This window comes from Ranitomeya imitator, chromosome 2 (assembly GCF_032444005.1).
Source record: "Ranitomeya imitator isolate aRanImi1 chromosome 2, aRanImi1.pri, whole genome shotgun sequence".
Lineage (NCBI taxonomy): Eukaryota > Metazoa > Chordata > Amphibia > Anura > Dendrobatidae > Ranitomeya > Ranitomeya imitator.
In genome coordinates this window covers 561,316,454-561,329,997 of record NC_091283.1, presented here as the reverse complement: position 1 = coordinate 561,329,997, position 13,544 = coordinate 561,316,454, and the positions used below count along the sequence as shown (strand labels likewise).

Here is a 13,544-nt window from a genome sequence, read left to right as displayed (position 1 = left end):
ATGAGAGGAGCGAAGGAAACCGCTTCCATTGTCGTCACCATTTTCACTCGGAACTCTCCTAGCAAATCAAATGGAATGAAGGGATGAGTGAACAAGTGCGCGAGCTCCCTGTTGAAGGGCCACGGCCTTGTCTCAAGGGAGGATTACCAACCTTCTGGAAGTGTCCAGGATCATCCTCAAAAAGGATATCTGCTGGGCTGGAAATGAGGAAAAACTTGTCTAAGATTAGCTGCCAGCCCAGGTGAGAAAGGGTATCGCAAGAGATATAGACGACTCAGCGCAGTCCTGGAAGAGCTGCTAAAAAGTCAACCAGATAGGGCAGGACGACCATGCCTCTAGGGTGCAAGAGGAACATGACAGCTGCTATAACCCCTGCGAACACTCTGGGTGCGGTAGCAAGGCCGAAGGACAACGTCGTGATTTGAAAATGCTGTTTGCGAATGGAAAAGCGAAGGAATTTTTGAAGAGGGAAAAAATTGGAATGTGAAGGTAAGCATCTCGAATGTCAGTGGATGCCAGAAACTCCACCTTTTTCCATTGAAGTAGTGGCTGAGCGAAGGAACTCCATCCAAAGAAGGGGACCTTGTCAAGCTTGGTAGAAGTTTGAGGTCCAGGATCGGTCTTTTCGGTCCCCTTTTTGGAACCAAGATCCCTTAGATCTTGACCGTCCTGGTCAACTCATCCACTGCTGGTTGGGTCTGTAGGTAACATGCGATCCTTTGTTCCTGTGTGGGGAACGCTCCCAACTTCTCACCAAATAACCAATCACCCTGGTAAGGGAGTGATGTCAGTGCTTTTTGAACGCAGAGTACTCTTCCATTCTCTGAGCTATAAAGTCCTTGTGAGTGTAATGGCATTTGCTGCTGACAGCGCTGCGCAAGTAGCCACATCCGAAAGGCATGAAGCTGCTAGTCTCCCACTCAAGAAATTTGATTGACCAGCTGTGCTGTCTTCGGGAAAAGGTTACTGATGTGAGTCAAGGAAGTTAAGGTCTCCGACCAGGAGACAATTGCTGTAGCAACCCATGCGGCGGCTAAGGAAGGGTAGAGTGCTGAACCCGAGGCCGCAAGGCAGAACAAACCAGATTTGCTATCTGACAGTCCTTTGTATTTTTAATTGATGACCCATTGGGCAGGAATACTGGAAGGTATACCACAGGAGATTCTACCCGGTTAATCTGCCAAGTGGCAGAATGCGCGGCTGCATCCGGAAGGTCAGGAAAAGGTGTCTCTTGAAATCGTAGCTCTATTTTGACAGTGCGGAGTTAAAATGATGAACCCTCAATCCACCATCCTCTTAACAGGGAAGTGGAGAGGGATCGTCCGCCTTCTTGCATCATCTGCTAAATAGTGGTGATGCAGAGGGGGATGTTCGGAAGCCAAAAAGGGTGCCTCTGTACATCCACAGAGTTCAGGTCACTGGGTGGACAGGGCTGGTCATCCAGCGTTAGGCCTGGCTGCATAAGAGGATACATGAGGCGACACTCCGTGTGCTCTTCTATTGATGGTGTGGGGAGATCGGTGCCCTTTAAAAGGCCCCGTCACCCCTAAGAATCAGTCCAGGCATGGCATCCCACATCCTAGGGGGGTGTGCGTGGAGGGGACACCCCACGTGTATGCATATTGGCTGAAAAAGGATACCGAGCTTGCAGAGGCTTCTGTCCAGTGAATCGCTTATCCGGACGCTTCCTGTCCGGTGAATGGCAAATGCTCTGCTGGGAGTTTAGTCTCCCTATGAGGAACACTGCGTGATCTAGAGTAGAACCGAAGTCCTCATCAATCTACAGAGATAGGTTGATGATATAAATAGGTGAATCCATCCTTTTCTGAAGTTCTGGTGAGTCCAGAACCAAGGCAATATCCGATCCACATTCAGAGTCTTGTTCTCAGCAAATCATTGGTGAGGTATCAGGTAATGAAACTTCCGTTTTCTAGACGCCTGTACGTTTCTAGAATACTTGCGGCCCCTGCTAGCTGACGGCTCGCATGAAGGAGAGGGACCATCTATATTGGTCCTGTGAGCACTCCGAGCCACAGAGGGTTCACGGAGGGATTCAATCTCTTGGTCAGAGAAGCCATGGGTTGCGGCAGTGGCGAAGCCCACTCAGGGAACTAGGTACTCTGGAATAAGCTGGAGTCGGCGGCGGAGGGCTCCTGAGCTCATTTAGGGTGACCGATTTCGGACTGATCATGTGCCTTTTAAGACAGGGAATATTGATCATGAGCCTTTAAGACCAGGGGATACTGGTCATGTGCCTTTAAGACCAGGAAATACTGGTCATGAGCCTTTAAAACCAGGGAATGCTGGTCAAGTGTCTTTAAGACCAGGGAACACCGGTCATGAGCCTTTAAGACCAGGGAATACTGTTCATGTGCCTTTAAGATCAGGACATACTGGTCATGTGCCTTTTAAGAGCAGGGAGTACTGGTCATGCACCTTTAAGATCAGGAAATACTGGACATGTGCCTTTAAGACCAGGGAATACTGGTCATGTGCCTTTAAGATTAGGAAATACTGGTCATGTGCCTTTAAGCACAGGAGGAAGATGCAGGGAGGGACAGCAGTACTTTTTTACGCGGTTGCATGTGGCCCTTCAATGCAAAGCCATTGCCCCTGTGACTTCCATGAATAGGCCCAAGCCGGGGCCTAAATTTCTGCAGCCGGCCAGAGCAATACCAGGGGTAGAATAGAGGGACGTTGGTGGTTGGTCGAGAGAAGCGATCGCTCCCGTGCCAGCGAAGAAGCGCCAGAAAAGGTGGGCGGAGCTACCTTAGTGTACCATAGTGCGGATGCGGCTTTCAGGATGGATGCGGCCTACACAACGGCCAATGTCGGAGGCTACATTTTTGCAGCCGGCCGGGGCGTTACCTCAGGGAAGTGGGCCACAGGGAAGCCATGGCTGAGGCTGCCCGTCAGCATGTGAATATCCCACTGCAGAGGTCCACCGCTGACTGGATCCACTCACCATGGGTGCACGTCCCGACATGGAGTCGCCACAATGACTGGGTTTCAGCGCCGAGGAAAGCGCACACACTCTATTGTTCTCCTGCAGGTCAGGTATTGTAGCGTGGACGGTGCAGGGATAGAGGGATAAACCTCAATCCACCATCCCTTTGTTATGGAGGTGTAGAGAAACCGTCTGCCTCCTTGTGCCATCTACTTTAAAGGTACCTTCACACTCAGCAACTTTACAACGAGAACGACAACGATCCGTGACGTTGCAGCGTCCTGGATAGCGATCTCATTGTGTTTGACACGCAGCAGCGATCTGGATCTCGCTGTGCCATCGCTGGTCGGAGCTAGAAGTCCAGAACTTTATTTTGTCGCCAGGTCGGCGTGTATCGTCATGTTTGACATCAAAAGCAACTACGCCAGCCACGAGCATAGGGCCCCTAGATGTGTGTTGGATCGGTACACTCCGGCTGTTTGACATGGAGCTAACAACCAGCGAGAACGAGAAGTGAGTCGCCGTTACGTCACTGGATCGCTCCTGCATCGTTCTGGAGTTACTGTGTTTGACGTCTCTACAGCGACCTAAACAGCGACGCTCCAGCGATCTAGTTTAGGTCGGCTCGTTGTCTATATCGCTGCAGCGTCGCTGAGTGTGTCGGTACCTTAACGCAGATTTTGTGTGTGTGTGTTTTATTTAACTCTTTATGTACCATTTTATTATGTTTATTACTAAACATTGGGCTTGGAATTATCTATCCATCTATCTATAGATAGATAGATCTATCTATAGATAGATAAATCTATAGATAGATAAAAGATAGATCTATAGATATAGATCTATTTATCTATTATCTATACATCTATCTATCTTTCTGTGTGTGTAAACATTATTCTTCAATGGAGTATGTAAATGAAGAGGTTGGACAAGAAATTACATCACAATTCTTTTTTTTTTTTTGTTAAATAATAGATCTTTATTTAGCTTACAAAAACGCATACAAATCCGCATGAAAATCCACATCAAATCCGCGTGGATTTTTACCTGCGTTTTCTGCCAAGAGATCCAGAATCTGTGCAGAAAATTCGACAGAAAAATCTGCAACGTGTGCACATGCTTTTATATATATTTCTATGAGGCTGTGGGTTCTGGTCAGGAGACCATGGCTGGTACGAGACCATGTTAGTCGTGAGAAACTGGCTGCATACCTACAGTAAGGAACACCCAAAAGGAGTATATGTAGAAACTAAAGGGGGTCACAGTGAAACGTAACAAAACCAAAATAAAAAAAAAACCACTAAAAATTCTAATTCTTTATTGACCATTAACTTTAAAAGGAACCACATCTTGTGTATGTGTAGCCATCCTAACTGCAAGGAAAAAATATTAAAAATGTTTAACAAGACACCGAAGGAGGAATAAACCCTTGTTAGGGATATATGTATTTTTTGGGAGAATTGGGGCCTGTATTTACCTTAAATTTCTTCCCTGCCTAGTCCATGGAGGTTGGCACCATAAAAAAAATGTGAAAATGGTACCCCCGCGCCTCAAAAGACTGTGCTATGAACTGTCTCTAAGTATGAAATTAATTTAATAATTAGGACAATACTCAAAAACTGATTAGAACAAAATACCGTATATACTCGAGTATAAGCCGAGATTTTCAGCCCAGATTTTTGGGCTGAAAGTGCCCCTCTCGGCTTATACTCGAGTCACGGTAGCGGTGGGGTCGGCGGGTGAGGGAGAGAGGGCGCTGAGGTATACTTACCTAGTCCCAGCGATCCTGACGCTCCCCCTGCCGTCCCACGGTCTTCTGTGCTGCTGTTCTTCCCCTCTTCAGCGGTCACGTGGGACCGCTCATTAGAGAAATGAATAGGCGGCTCCACCTCCCATAGGGGTGGAGCCGCCTATTCATTTCTCTAATCAGCGGTGCCGGTGACCTCTGACAGGAAGAGCTGCAGCACAGAAGACCGCGTGACAGGCAGGGAGCGCCAGGATCGCTGGGACTAGGTAAGTATGTCATACTTACCTGTCCCCGTTCCAGCCGTTCTGCCAGAGAGAGCGGAGAGAGACGCCGGGACCGGACGCCGGAACGAGACGCCGGGAGCTGCAATCAAGAGAGGTGAGTATGGCTTTTTTTTTATTTATTGCAGCAGCGGCACAGATTTATGTGGAGCATCTATAGGGAAATATGAACGGTGCAGAGCACTATATGGGGCAGTATGAACGGTGCAGAGCACTGTATGGGGCAGTATGAACGGTGCAGAGCACTGTATGGGGCAGTATGAACGGTGCAGAGCACTATATGGGGCAGTATGAACGGTGCAGAGCACTATATGGGGCAGTATGAACGGTGCAGAGCACTGTATGGGGCAGTATGAACGGTGCAGAGCACTGTATGGGGCAGTATGAACGGTGCAGAGCACTATATGGGGCAGTATGAACGGTGCAGAGCACTGTATGGGGCAGTATGAACGGTGCAGAGCACTATATGGGGCAGTATGAACGGTGCAGAGCACTATATGGGGCAATATGAACGGTGCAGAGCACTATATGGCACAGATATGGGGCAATATGAACGGTGCAGAGCATATATGGGGCACAGATATGGGGCAATATGAACGGTGCAGAGCATATAGGGCACAGATATGGGGCAATATGAACGGTGCAGAGCATATAGGGCACAGATATGGGGCAATATGAACGGTGCAGAGCATATAGGGCACAGATATGGGGCAATATGAACGGTGCAGAGCATATAGGGCACAGATATGGGGCAATATGAACGGTGCAGAGCATATAGGGCACAGATATGGGGCAATATGAACGATGCAGAGCACTATATGGGGCACAGATATGGGGCAATATGAACGGTGCAGAGCATATAGAGCACAGATATGGGGCAATATGAACGGTGCAGAGCACTATATGGGGCACAGATATGGGGCAATATGAACGGTGCAGAGCACTATATGGCACAGCTATGGGGAAATAATGAACAGTGCAGCGCACTATATGGCACAGCTATGGGGAAATAATGATCTATTTTTATTTTTGAAATTCACCGGTAAATGCTGCATTTCCACCCTAGGCTTATACTCGAGTCAATAAGTTTTCCCAGTTTTTTGTGGCAAAATTAGGGGGGTCGGCTTATACTCGGGTCGGCTTATACTCGAGTATATACGGTAATTTAGGACATATAGAAATTACCCTATTTACCCAAAGGTATCCACAATTCCCAGTACAGTAACGTACTGCCAGAAGTGCTAGTACTAATACTATAGGCTCCAATTCTTCCCCCAATACATATAGCCCTAATACAATTTTTTTTCTCCTTTTGTGTCTTGACAAAAGTTTTTAATATTTTTGGCCTTGCAGCTAGGAGAACCATAAACATACATGACCTGAAGTTCCTTTAAGGGTAAGTTCACAATAGGCGTTTTTTTTTTCTGCCGCAAAACCTGATCTCTTGACAGGAAAGAAGCTGCAGAAAAAAGCATGTTTTTCTTCTGGTTTTTTTTGTGGTGTTTTTGTTGCTTTTTTGTGTGTGTTTTTTGCGGCGGTTTTGGCATGCTAGGTTTGTCTCTTGTGCATGCTGATAAAGTTTAGTGTTGAAAAAAAAAGTCCCATTCCAAAGAATCAGGTTTTGGCACCAAAAATGTAGCAAAACCTGATACCTTTGTTTGGTTTTTTTTCAGCGTTTTTTCACCACTCATTCAAGTCAATAGATGAAAACTCTGAAAGAAGTGAAATGCTCTATGTCCAAAAAAACATGCAAAGCACAAAATACTGATGACAAAGAAAACAGTGTGTGCATGAGATTTCTGAAATCGCATAGACTTTTCTGGTACTGTAATACGCAGCTGAAATTTAGCATAAAAAGCAGCAAAAAAAAAATTGGTGGAACTAACTATTTTTAGTAGGATTAGCTGACAAGGTCATGTGCATGGGGTCTTAGGGTACCGTCACACTATAACATTTCGATCGCTACGACGGTACGATTCGTGACGTTCCAGCGATATCGTTACGATATCGCTGTGTCTGACACGCAGCAGCGATCAGGGATCCTGCTGAGAATCGTACGTCGTAGCAGATCGTTTAGAACTTTCTTTCATCGCTGGATCTCCCGCTGTCATCGCTAGATCGGTGTGTGTGACACCGATCTAGCGATGCGATCCAGCGATGCGTTCGCTTGTAACCAGGGTAAACATCGGGTAACTAAGCGCAGGACCGCGCTTAGTTACCCGATGTTTACCCTGGTTACAAGCGTTAAACTAAAAAAAACAAACAGCACATACTTACATTCTGGTGTCCGTCAGGTCCCTTGCCGTCTGCTTCCCGCACTGTGACTGCCGGCCGTAAAGTGAAAGCAGAGCACAGCGGCTGTGCTTTCACTTTCACTTTACGGCCGGCAGTCACTGAGTGCGGGAAGCAGACTGCAAGGGACCTGACGGACACCAGAATGTAAGTATGTGCTGTTTGTTTTTTTTTTAGTTTAACGCTTGTAACCAGGGTAAACATCGGGTAACTAAGCGCAGTCCTGCGCTTAGTTACCCGATGTTTACCCTGGTTACCCAGGGACCTCGGCATCGTTGGTCGCTGGAGAGCTGTCTGTGTGACAGCTCCCCAGCGACCACACTACGATTTACCTACGATCACGGCCAGGTCATATCGCTGGTCGTGATCGTAGGTAAATCGTATAGTGTGACGGTACCCTTACTGACTTAAATATATGATAAAGAAAGATCAGGCATGTCTGCCAACAGATTACAACTTTCTAGTGAACCTGACCAATTTTCAAAATTTCCGGTTGCTTTTGTTACACCAACTTGTACCATGCCACTCTACAGAGACTGGCATTATACCTTGATCCCAATCTAAATTTGCTGCTTCAGACAAAGGTTACTCCTCTGATGAATCCCAGAGCACTTCAGTTAAATGGTCCACCACCTGTCTTGCTTACGTTCCTCCAACGAACGCAGGCCTAGTGGTCCCATGCCGTTCATACATGCTAATTGCATGAATGCTTCAGAAAAACCAGCAGTTCCATTTTTTGCATTCTTGGATAACTCCTAACTGATTTTCTATTAACCCCTCTGTGACCTTAGACGTACTATCCCGTCGAGGTGCCCTGGGCTTATCTGACCCTGGACGGGATAGTACGTCATAGCCGATCGGCCGCGCTCACGAGGGGAGCGCGGCCGATCGCGGCCGGGTGTCAGCTGCTTATCGCAGCTGACATCCGGCACTATGTGCCAGGAGCGGTCACGGACCGCCCCCGGCACATTAACCCCTGGCACACCGCGATCAAAGATGATCGCGATGTGCCGGCGGTGCAGGGAAGCACCGCGCAGGGAGGGGGCTCCCTGCGGGCTTCCCTGAGCCCCCCGCAGCAACGCGATGTGATCGCGTTGCTGCGAGGGTCTTCTCACCTCCCTCCCTGCTCGAGCCCCGGATCCAAGATGGCCGCGGATCCGGGTCCTGCAGGGAGGGAGGTGGCTTCACAGAGCCTGCTCAGAGCAGGCACTGTGAAGGCTGCAGCGCTGCATGTCAGATCAGTGATCTGACAGAGTGCTGTGCAAACTGTCAGATCACTGATCTGTGATGTCCCCCCCTGGGACAAAGTAAAAAAAAAATTTTCCAAATGTGTAAAAAAAATAAAAAAAAATATTCCAAAATAATGAAAAAAAAAAATATATATTATTCCCATAAATACATTTCTTCATCTAAATAAAAAAAAAAAACCAATAAAAGTACACATATTTAGTATCGCCGCGTCCGTAACGACCCGACCTATAAAACTGTCCCACTAGTTAACCCCTTCAGTAAACACCGTAAGAAAAAAAAAAAAAAAACGAGGCAAAAAACGCTTTATTATCATACCGCCGAACAAAAAGTGGAATAACACGCGATCAAAAGGACAGATATAAATAACCATGGTACCGCTGAAAGCGTCATATTGTCCCGCAAAAAAAGAGCCGCCATACAGCATCATCAGCAAAAAAATAAAAAAGTTATAGTCCTGAGAATAAAGCGATGCAAAAATAATTATTTTTTCTGTAAAATAGTTTTTATCGTATAAAAGCACCAAACCATAAAAAAATGATATAAATGAGGTATCACTGTAATCGTACTGACCCGAAGAATAAAACTGATTTATCAATTTTACCAAACGCGGAACGGTATAAACGCCTCCCCCAATAGAAATTCATGAATAGCTGGCTTTTGGTCATTCTTCCTCACAAAAATCGGAATAAAAAGCGATAAAAAAATGTCACGTGCCCAAAAATGTTTTCAATAAAAACGTCAACTCGTCCCGCAAAAAACAAGACCTCACATGACTCTGTGGACCAAAATATGGAAAAATTATAGCTCTCAAAATGTGGTATTGCAAAAAATATTTTTTGCAATAAAAAGGGTCTTTCAGTGTGTGACGGCTGCCAATCATAAAAATCCGCTAAAAAACTCGCTATAAAAGTAAATCAAACCCCCCTTCATCACCCCCTTAGTTAGGGAAAAATAAAAAAAAATGTATTTATTTCCATTTTCCCATTAGGGCTAGGATTAGGGTTAGGGTTAGGGCTAGGGTTAGGGCTAGGGTTAGGGCTAGGGTTAGGGTTAGGGCTAGGGTTAGGGCTAGGGTTAGGGTTAGGGCTAGGGTTAGGGTTAGGGCTAGGGTTAGGGCTAGGGTTAGGGCTAGGGTTAGGGTTAGGGCTAGGGTTAGGGCTAGGGTTAGGGTTAGGGTTGGGGCTACAGTTAGGGTTGGGGCTAAAGTTAGGGTTAGGGTTTAGATTACATTTACAGTTGGGAATAGGGTTGGGATTAGGGTTAGGGGTGTGTCAGGGTTAGAGGTGTGGTTAGGGTTACCGTTGGAATTAGGGTTAGGGGTGTGTTTAGATTAGGGTTTCAGTTATAATTGGGGGGTTTCCACTGTTTCGGCACATCAGGGGCTCTCCAAACACGACATGGCGTCCGATCTCAATTCCAGCCAATTCTGCGTTGAAAAAGTAAAACAGTGCTCCTTCCCTTCCGAGCTCTCCTGTGTGCCCAAACAGGGGTTTACCCCAACATATGGGGTATCAGCGTACTCAGGACAAATTGGACAACAACTTTTGTGGACCAATTTCTCCTGTTACCCTTGGGAAAATACAAAACTGGGGGCTAAAAAATAATTTTTGTGGGAAAACAAAAAGATTTTTTATTTTCACGGCTCTGCGTTATAAACTGTAGTGAAACACTTGGGGGTTCAAAGTTCTCACAACACATCTAGATAAGTTCATTGAGGGGTCTAGTTTCCAATATGGGGTCACTTGTGGGGGGTTTCTACTGTTTAGGTACATTAGGGGCTCTGCAAACGCAATGTGACGCCTGCAGACCAATCCATCTAAGTCTGCATTCCAAATGATGCTCCTTCCCTTCCGAGCCCTCCCATGCGCCCAAACGGTGGTTCCCCCCCACATATCGGGTATCAGCGTACTCAGGACAAATTGGACAACAACATTTAGGGTCCAATTTCTCCTGCTAACCTTGGAAAAATACAAAACTGGGGGCTAAAATATAATTTTTGTGGAAAAAAAAATATTTTTTATTTGCATGGCTCTGCGTTATAAACTGTAGTGAAATACTTGGGGGTTCAAAGCTCTCACAACACATCAAGATGAGTTCCTTAGGGGGTCTACTTTCCAAAATGGTGTCACTTGTGGGGGGTTTCTACTGTTTAGGTACATTAGGGGCTCTGCAAACGCAATGTGATGCCTGCAGACCATTCCATCTAAGTCTGCATTCCAAATGGCGCTCCTTCCCTTCCGAACCCTCCCATGCGCCCAAACGGTGGTTCCCCCCCACATATGGGGTATCAGCGTACTCAGGACAAATTGGACAACAACTTTTGGGGTCCAATTTCTCCTGTTACCCTAGGGAAAATACAAAACTGGGGGCTAAAAAATAATTTTTGTGGGAAAAAAATTTTGTTTTATTTTTATGGCTCTGCATTATAAACTTCTGTGAAGCCCTTGGTGGGTCAAAGTGCTCACCACACATCCAGATAAGTTCCTTAGGGGGTCTACTTTCCAAAATGGTGTCACTTGTGGGGGGTTTCAATGTTTAGGCACATCAGTGGCTCTCCAAACGCAACATGGCGTCCCATCTCAATTCCTGTCAATTTTGCATTGAAAAGTCAAACGGCGCTCCTTCCCTTCCGAGCTCTCCCATGCGCCCAAACAGTGGTTTACTGCCACATATGGGGTATCAGCGTACTCGGGACAAATTGGACAACAACTTTTGAGGTCCAATTTCTTCTCTTACCCTTGGAAAAATAAAAAATTGGGGGCAAAAATATAATTTTTGTGAAAAAATATGATTTTTTATTTTTACGGTTCTGCATTATAAACTTCTGTGAAGCACTTGGTGGGTCAAAGTGCTCACCACACATCCAGATAAGTTCCTTAGGGGGTCTACTTTCCAAAATGGTGTCACTTGTGGGGGGTTTCAATGTTTAGGCACATCAGTGGCTCTCCAAACGCAACATGGCGTCCCATCTCAATTCCTGTCAATTTTGCATTGAAAAGTCAAATAGCGCTCCTTCCCTTCCGAGCTCTCCCATGCGCCCAAACAGTGGTTTACTGCCACATATGGGGTATCAGCGTACTCAGGACAAATTGGACAACAACTTTTTGGGTCCAATTTCTCCTGTTACCCTTGGTAAAATAAAACAAATTGGAGCTGAAGTAAATTTTTTGTGTAAAAAAGTTAAATGTTCATTTTTATTTAAACATTCCAAAAATTCCTATTAAACACCTGAAGGGTTAATAAACTTCTTGAATGTGGTTTTGAGCACCTTGAGGGGTGCAGTTTTTAGAATGGTGTCACACCTGGGCATTTTCTATCATATAGACCCCTCAAAATGACTTCAAATGAGACGTGGTCCCTAAAAAAAAATGGTGTTGTAAAAATGAGAAATTGCTGGTCAATTTTAACCCTTATAACTCCCTAACAAAAAAAAAAATTGGTTCCAAAATTATGCTGATGTAAAGGAGACATGTGGGAAATGTTACTTATTAAGTATTGTGTGACATATCTCTGTGATTTAATTGCATAAAAATTCAAAGTTTGAAAATTGCGAAATTTTCAAAATTTTCGCCAAATTTCCGTTTTTTTCACAAATAAACGCAGGTACTATCAAAGAAATTTTACCACTATCATGAAGTACAATATGTCTCGAGAAAACAATGTCAGAATCACCAGGATCCGTTGAAGCGTTTCGGAGTTATAACCTCATAAAGGGACAGTGGTCAGAATTGTAAAAATTGGCCTGGTCATTAACGTGCAAACCACCCTTGGGGGTAAAGGGGTTAAACTGGTCCATGAGTTTTGCTAAAGAAAAAGATGCTTAAATGTGTCTAGCAGAAATTAACATTGGAAATGTGTGTTTGCTTGTGTTTCATTTTTGAACCAGTACTTAAGGTTATTAGCTTATGGGTCGGGAGCTAATAACACTCTTTTAATAATTCTTAGAATGATCCTGATAAGGAAACCAGTATGTCTAAAGATGGCACCGTACATGAACTTACTAGTAATGTGAGTACTGGCTTTTGTGTTCAGTGTGATGAAAGACTATTGTTGCATTAAAATGTTTTAGGCAGAAGCCTTGTAATCTTAAAGGTATTGATCATGCTAAAGTTTGTAGGACACCCTCCCGTAATCTGAAGCTGTGGGTCTCTCATGATGTAATGTTAGTATACCTAAGCCATTTGCATCTGTTTATATACTGACGTAATCTACATAATAAGGGACTTTATATTGCACCTATACCTGTTACATTATATTTTAGTACTTGGCTACATTTAATATTCTGCGGGCCCCCGAGCTCCAATTTGTCAGTATTACGGTATCTTCTGGCATACTGTATGCTTAAAGGGGATTCTTAGGCTGGAATATCTAGTAGATATATTAGTCATACATGCGTAAACACTTGTGGGTTTTTTTTACAAATGCTGACGCTTTTAAGAACTCTCTTTTCCATCCAGGCCATTCTTTTCCTACAACAGCTACTAGAGTTCCAGGAGACTGCAGGGGCCATGCTGGCATCACAAGGTAACAGAGTTCAGTGTTTCCGGGGCCACAACTATGACGTTCACATAAATCACAAATGTGATATTGATTCACTCATGTTTTTCCCAACTTCTCTGCCCTGGTGATAAAGCCTACTTATTTTTCTTAGGTGACCCTACTTTACCCCTTGTTTTCTTCATTTCTGTATATTTTGCATATAAAATGTACACATCAGTGGCATACACAATACTTTATATCTTAGTAATGCCTATGTTTCTAATTGTATTCCTAAATGGTTAGTTTCTTTCTATGAAATGGGTAAAATTTCAGGGTGCTTGTAAAAACAAGCAATTTACCTGTTACTAAAAATGCACTCCTTTCTCACACACAGAGTGGCTTTTAATTTTGCTAAGCGCAGTGCTTACAAGCTGGTTTGTATAGACCTTGCATTCACTGCTTTGAAGTTGACCAGATCCGCTGGAGCTCACAATTAGCTACTGATCCTGATCGGCTTTACTGCCAATGTAACTCTCTGATGCTGCAT

The 13,544-nt window shown here is 44.9% G+C and overlaps 1 protein-coding gene across 6 annotated transcripts in view; it reads left to right on the top strand.

The window, feature by feature from the left end:
* The window catches only part of EXOC7 (exocyst complex component 7), a 60,918-nt gene that overhangs the window by 35,463 nt on the left and 11,911 nt on the right, over positions 1–13,544 (top strand). For all 6 annotated transcript variants that reach the window (XM_069752064.1, XM_069752066.1, XM_069752067.1 and 3 more), the window contains 2 exons: positions 12,464–12,526; positions 12,976–13,042. In XM_069752064.1, coding sequence (XP_069608165.1) covers positions 12,464–12,526; positions 12,976–13,042 — 130 coding nt within the window. The remainder of the gene's footprint in view (positions 1–12,463; positions 12,527–12,975; positions 13,043–13,544) is intronic.